Source organism: Histoplasma capsulatum, genomic scaffold (assembly GCF_000149585.1).
Source record: "Histoplasma capsulatum NAm1 scaffold_11 genomic scaffold, whole genome shotgun sequence".
NCBI lineage: Eukaryota > Fungi > Ascomycota > Eurotiomycetes > Onygenales > Ajellomycetaceae > Histoplasma > Histoplasma mississippiense.
In genome coordinates, this window is record NW_001813972.1 from 1,054,923 (window position 1) to 1,061,965 (window position 7,043).

The following is a 7,043-nucleotide window of genomic DNA, read 5'->3' on the forward strand; positions in this document are numbered from 1 at the left end:
TTACCACGCCCACAGCATGCGCTTCATGTTTGTCAGGAGCCTGCATACATTGCCAATGAGGACAGTAGCTGGTATATGGGCGTCCCCGATATTGGGAACTTCCACAGACTTCCACACCCACTATGCAACTTCCGCCGTCCAATCTTGCAGGACCACAGTTTTCTACAGCAACCCGAACATTCCCAACCACCAATGTATATTCTGTCATTGAGGGGTCCCCAACTTACAAACAACGGAGACGACGGTCATCGATCTCTTCCAGTATCACTAATGCCATTGCAGCGGCAACGGGACATGCCCAGCAGCATTCTAACCCGTCCCACGGCCACTCCCATGCCCATGCTTATTCTGTGACCCAACCAAGTGAGCTTCGCCGTTCCATGTCCAGCTCTGTCCCGGCAGTTATGGAAGGGGAGGAGTCAAACGTCGACTCGCCTCCAGGCCTAACCAATAGTTTCACATCTACCGTTGTGAACCAAAAGGATCTGCTGCATGAAATATCTCGCACGGGTACTCCACTGCCAAGTTTGGAGGAAAGCCCCCGCGAACACCAGGTGTCTATGATCCAAGGCCCCGATGAGCTGTCATCGTTACCTAGCGGCGACCAACTTGGTAAGTCTGTTGCCGCGAACTCAGCCAATTGGAAGCCGGATCGGCCAGGCCCCGTTCGTCGCGCCCGCAGTGCTACCATGATGGAGCTTGGCCCTTATCCTCAGAAATCACATTCATGCCCCATCCCGTCATGTGGTAGGTTGTTCAAGAGACTCGAGCATCTGAAACGGTAAGTACTGCTAATTTTGATTTGGAGCCTTTGTGTGGCTCAAATGCTGTCGAGTTTTAAATTGTTTTCTAACCGCCGAGTTGCTGACTGGGCGCCTAGACACGTAAGGACCCACACTCAAGAACGCCCCTACCCGTGCCCATACTGCAACAGGGCCTTTTCACGGTCGGACAATCTTGCCCAGTATGTTTCACTTTTCTTTTTCTCACTTCAGACTAGCTAAATATAGTGCCACAAAGTTTTGTGAGGAGCTACCCCCGCTAACTAACGTCGTTGCTGTTTTTGCAGACACCGCCGTACCCATGAAACCCAGCAAACCGGGCAACAGGTTGTGGCCAGCGACTCGGATGAGGATCGCGAGCAAGAGCACGAGGAGCACGAGCCTGCCGGGTCTTCGCCAACCTCTTCATCTGACCCGCACAACCACAGCCACACCATCCACAGTAGCAATACCAATCGTCAGCACCGTAGCAGCAGCAGCAACAACAACGACCACAACCACAACAACGGCAACAATAACTACATGGCGACCGGCATAGTCAACATGGCCAATGTAACCTCCCTGCCGTCGTCTATGGTCATGCAATCTGGCTTACCCACTATGGTAACGCCACAGATGATAGCTAGAAGTGGGTTGGTTTAAGCTAGATAGTTAGACTACGTGTTTTCTCTCTTACATTTCTTCCGCTTTGCTTGCCTCTGCTCAGCCCTTTTGGTATCTATCCCTTCCTCCATCGCGAGAGATGGTAGTTTTGGAACAGCGGTGTTGCCTGTTGCCTCTTTGGCTGTGGATCCGGAATGTTTGATGTTTTCCATTTTGGCTACGCTTGCTGTTTTTATATAGAGATGGAATCGGTTTATGTTAGCTGCTACTACTGCAACTGCTGTTTTCTTCGTTTGTCTTTCCGTTTCCCCTCAAATAATGCTTAGGATCCGTATCTTATCCATCCTATTGTCTCTTGGGTTTTTCACTTGCGGGATTTTGGCCTTATGACTTCTCTTTCCAATATATACATATATATATTTTATATACATGACTTTTCCGCCCGCCCCCACTTCTCTACGGCCCAACTTTTTTCTCTATTTTTTTTTTTTTTTTTTTTTTTTTTTTGAAGAAATTTGATGTATTTTTTCTGTACTTGTTGTATTGTTACAAGAAACTGCTTTCCTGGCCCCTTCAGCAACAACCTTAATTGATCGATTGGTTTTAGACACCAAAAAACGATAATACAGACTTGATTTCATCACCAACGCATGGGCACCCACATATCTACCGTTGAATGCCAGTTTGTGTTAAATGAGACAGAGCGAAGCGAAGTCTCTAAGAATCATACAAAGATTTGAATGTGGGCTCAAAAGTTGCGTGGCTGAAATGATTGGATCTGTGGCTTGAATGTCAATGATCTCGTTGATGTATGTATGTAGAGGAGATTTTTGCATCTCTTGATTGATTTCAATGCCGGATAATCTCCATTTTTATTTATGCACTGGAGACAAGTTTATAATTGACTTAGATATCTATATAGTTATGTATATTTTTACCTCTGAATTATCTGTCGACCTACCCGCCTACCTACCTGCACGATATCTGATCAATTGCTAGTAGAATAGAGAATGCTATCTACCAATCTATCTATCTGCCTGCTTGATATCTGATCAATGTCTATATGAATAGATATTGCTAGCTAGATCAATAGCTATCTGCCTGCCTGCCTGCCTACCTGCCTGCTTGATATCCGATCGATTGTTGATGAAATATAGAGTGCTAGCTAGATAGCTAGCTACTTATCTACCTCCCTCCCTATCAATTAACCTGCCTGCTCAATATCAATTCAATCTCTATGAGAATAAACATCTCCATCTAGCTACCCACCTACCTATCAATGCCAGCTTACTAGCTGACTACCTGCCTATACATCTACTGACCGGCTTGAATGAATGATATCCATTGATGATATCTATTGATGATATTTAGCGATGATATCTGCAATGATGTATATCGATTATATATACAATGGTATCAAGCGATGATATTTAGCAATGATATCTAGTGATCGTATTTATTGACGATGATATCAACATAATGGATAATATGACTTCGCACTCTTGCTGCGTCCTGCCCCAGCTGCTTGCTTCGTGAACCTCCTGCTATAGAGTGTTGTGCCTGAGCTTTCCAACCTTTTGAAGAAATTAAACATTGCCTTCATCTCTGAGATTTAAGAGGTTCATTTGCCCACTCTCAAAAGGAGGAGAGTGATAGGGCAGGCTGTCTCTAGTAAGAACAAACAATGTAATTCTCTCACAAGATTATGAAGCCGTCTGACAAGCTGCAATAATGTGCCAATTACGTCTTTATACATTGTTAAAAGTGTATCTAGATGTTCTTTTCAATTTAGTTAACTTGATAATCTGACTGAAGACAAGAGGATATCAGATAATATAGTTAGATGATTGAAATAATTAAAATAGTCAAAGTAATCAGAATAACTAAAATGATCAATAAGATAATTCTATAACTAAGTAAGTGAAAAAACTTATATAAAATTGAAAGTTACAAAATTTCAGCTCTCTCAATGCAAACCCTCCTCCAACCAGACACCAGGAACCACAGTTATTGTGGTCATGGCAGTCAAAATAGGCTCCCCGAAGCAGAATTGGTCGCTTGCCCGATCACCCTGCTCACCTGGCGCCATTATTGTGGCGATCGAATTGCTTGCGAAAACAGGAATCTGCCCAGCCACCCTGAATATTAGTAGCAAAACACTGCAAAAATAGCCATTCTATCCACATTTTTCTATAATCATTCAAATAATGTCAAATCAATGTTCAAATCATTCAAATAACATGTTTTTCATACCTTTATCATCAATATGCCACCTCAACTCAGTGATTTCACTACTAATGAGATTTTGCACTTCTTTTTAATGATGGTTATATGTTTGCTGAGATCACCCAGATGATTGAAAGATGGTGGAGCACCGCTGTCGGTCGGACTTTTTATGTTCGCTCAGTCGTCCTCGAGTACGCAAGGGCCTCTCGGTGGTTGGTGTCTCGCGGTGGTGTAGGATGAGAAGTGGAGAAGGAAATGGAAGAGGGACAGATCCACATTCTGGCAGGATGGGTCGAGATAATTAAGGAAGAGGGAGAACGGAAGGACTTGAGGGGGAAACCACGCATATTTATACCTGTAGCGAGAGCACAGCCGCCTCACAATCACAAGACCAGTCACGGCTGGGACAGGGGGTTGGCGGTGACCTGCAGCAATGTCTCCAAGGAGAGAAATGGGAGAACCGCGCCGGGGAAGGAGGCCAAAGGCTCCATCGGCGCCCCCGCAAGCACCCGCGACATCGACCACGGGAACCATAATCTCGATGAGGTTTCCCCTAACGGGTGGGACGATTTCACCGGCGCATTCATCGATACTCGCACCCCGCAGACCTGGGCATTTCCAGGATGATCACCTCCGGCATCACAACGCCTCGATGCAGGTCGCGCCTCAGATATTGCTTCATGTTGGGTGTTTTCGCTTAGAGTAGAGACACCATGGGCTCGAGCACAGAGGCGAAGCCAGGCCCACCTTTTCACTGGCACACATGGTTGGGTGAAGCTCGGCCTTTCTGATGCATGCCACCCCCTTGCTCTTTGTCCCCGGCGCTATCGATTGTAGGAAAGGGTTTGGCGGTTTGTCGATTCGACTTCATGGTGCATGGCCAGGGGGAAAAAGGGGGGTTGGATTAGGTTGACTGGTCGACATTGACTGGACGAGAGCCAGGTTGGCATGGGGGTGTGGCCAGGAGCACGTCTGCGTTGGTCCACCCCATCAATGCAACATCCCCCGGTTCAGCGGCTTCTTCAGTATGGATGATTGGCGATCCATGCAAGATGCATCTCAGCTACTATTTTTCCGTTGATCATGGGACATATAAAGACCTCCAGTGCCTCCTGGATTAAGATCGAGGGGAGAAGAGCACCCCATCATCTCATCTTGCAACATGGCTACCTTCAAGTATGATATCACCTCCCCTGGACCTGCCGACAGTTCTCCCTCGCCTCAGCTGCACACAGTGCACCTCCTGGAAGTGTACACTCCTGATCCTCGGTCAAACAAAGAGCCCTAGCACCTCCTTCCAATGCCCATACCTATGCCTGTGCCCCTCTTCTCTGCGTCGGGTGACCTCTTTAAGAATGCAGCAAGTGAGATGTTTGCTGATTTTTTTGCACTGCCATCCACTGTCTCTGGTCTCAATGACATTAGCTGGGACGAATGGATCCTGTTTGACATCTCCTCAGTTGATGTCCCCTTCACTGTCACTTCAACTGTCGGATTTCTCCGACGACCCAATCAAGGAGGCTCACCCAAGCCTGAGCAATGTTGCCAATGACCTACCCAATTGATGAGAGCCAACTCCTCCCCTGGCCTTCAACTATCTAGAAGGCAACACATCGAAGGAGCTGTTGAATTACTCCGATGATTCCATCGAGGCTGACCCACGCCTGGGTGAGAGGAGGGAGACGCTAGATAAGCAGGAAGATATTATCATGCCTCCTTCTCAGGTGAAGATACTGAAGCTGGTGTATAGGTGAGACAGGGATGAGATGTACCAGATAGTAGGACGGATAGATTTACATGAAACACGCAGATATGGCATACAAGGAAAACTGTGAAAGTACTCAGGTTCTGCTGTCAGGCATGCTTCTGCACTGGTTCAGGCGCAGATGTAAGGCTCAGCGCCCGCTCTGTGAAAAACATTTTTCACATGTCCCTCACTCTTGCAGAAGACCCATCATTGATGAGCCAATGAGTCCCAACCTGCTTAGCGACTCTGATCTGTTTGTCGCCATTCCACCTTCAATGAAATATAAAGAGGGTTCCCGGGGGTTACGAGGTGTATGCCAAGATGACATTGGACGATTTGCAGGAGCATGGAGGGTTGGAACTGCTGGCAGCTTACTGGGGTAACAATTGTCGTTGGAACGAGGTCACGTGGATTATGTCAGCGAGTTGCTTAGTTAACGTTAATTGTTTTGTGTAACAATTGAAGGTCTCTTCATTCTCTTCAGGATCTTCGTTTTCCTTTTTTGTTTTCTATGTTTGGTTTCTTCATTTTGTTTCACTTTACTTTTTCTTCTTCATTTTATCTATCCTGGCCGGCACACGCATTTCCAGAACTTGGAAATCCCACTTCGGATACAATCTCCTCAAACCGTATTTCGAGAGAACGCCCAGACCTCTCCCTCGGAATTCTCACGACGCCTGCTTGAAGAACCCACGTTGACCAATTTGGCTGACAAGTCATCGCTTACTTCGAATTAACAAGTACATACGAATTTCTTCAAACATTGTAGTATTAAACATGACACGCGCCACTAAATTACTTAGATATGAAAGCGTTCACCCTCTGTTAAACAATATTTCTAGCCATCATGCAATAGAGAATAGCCACCTCTGCCACAAGAAATTCTTAGCATTAACTTTTAGAGAATTGGCTTGCAGATCTTTTTGGCATGCAGACCTTTTTGGCATGTAGATCTTTTTGGCTTGCAGATCTTTTTGGCTTGCAGATCTTTTTAGCTTGCAGTTTTGACTTGCATATCTTTTTTGCTTTTTTAATAGTTAATTTAAGCTTGCAGATCATTTTTCATGTGCAGACCCTTTTTCTTTAATATTTTTGAGCTTGTCAATTTTCAGATTTTTTTAAGCATAGAACAAGCCATCGGCTGCTTTTGTGAACATATAAGTTCTTATTGCCACACAAAGCGACACTCGGGCAGATGGATATCAGAAAGTGCCTGGAATGACTGTTAGCTATTTACAAAGAGAATCAGCAGCTAAAAGAGACTAGATGATCCTAACAGATCTAGAAACTATCTATATATATAACAGTCGGCATGGGTCTGAAAGTGTAATGGTTTGTCTGCCACAGAATCTGCTATGTTTTGCATCTGCAGAGAACTTCGGTCAAAGGTCATAGGTCAGGATAGGTCCTGTGATCACTGCTCTATGTTTGTAACACAGGTCAGTTGGCACAGGTCAATTTGACCTGTGTCGAACAGATCTGTGTCAGTGTAACTGTGCCAGCTCACATAAGCACCTTGACCCAGAATGGATTAGTCATAACAACAATCATAGAACAAAGTGCAATCTGGATCTCAAAAGATTCAGCCGGATACAGTGACAAGTAGCAAATACGGTAGCTTCCCAGAGTTGGTCCCGCCCTCAAAAGTGCCATCTTACAATTTAGATCACACAGAAGTGAATAAA

The 7,043-nt window shown here is 45.4% G+C and overlaps 1 protein-coding gene across 1 annotated transcript in view; it reads left to right on the top strand.

Annotated features, from left to right (window-relative positions):
- The window catches only part of HCAG_08552 (transcription factor steA), a gene marked incomplete at both ends in the record, with an annotated part of 2,648 nt that extends 1,224 nt beyond the window's left edge, over window positions 1-1,424 (top strand). Inside the window, 3 exons of the mRNA XM_001536720.1 lie at window positions 263-781; window positions 881-964; window positions 1,070-1,424. Coding sequence (XP_001536770.1) covers window positions 263-781; window positions 881-964; window positions 1,070-1,424 — 958 coding nt within the window. The remainder of the gene's footprint in view (window positions 1-262; window positions 782-880; window positions 965-1,069) is intronic.
- Between the last annotated feature and the right edge of the window lie 5,619 nt (window positions 1,425-7,043).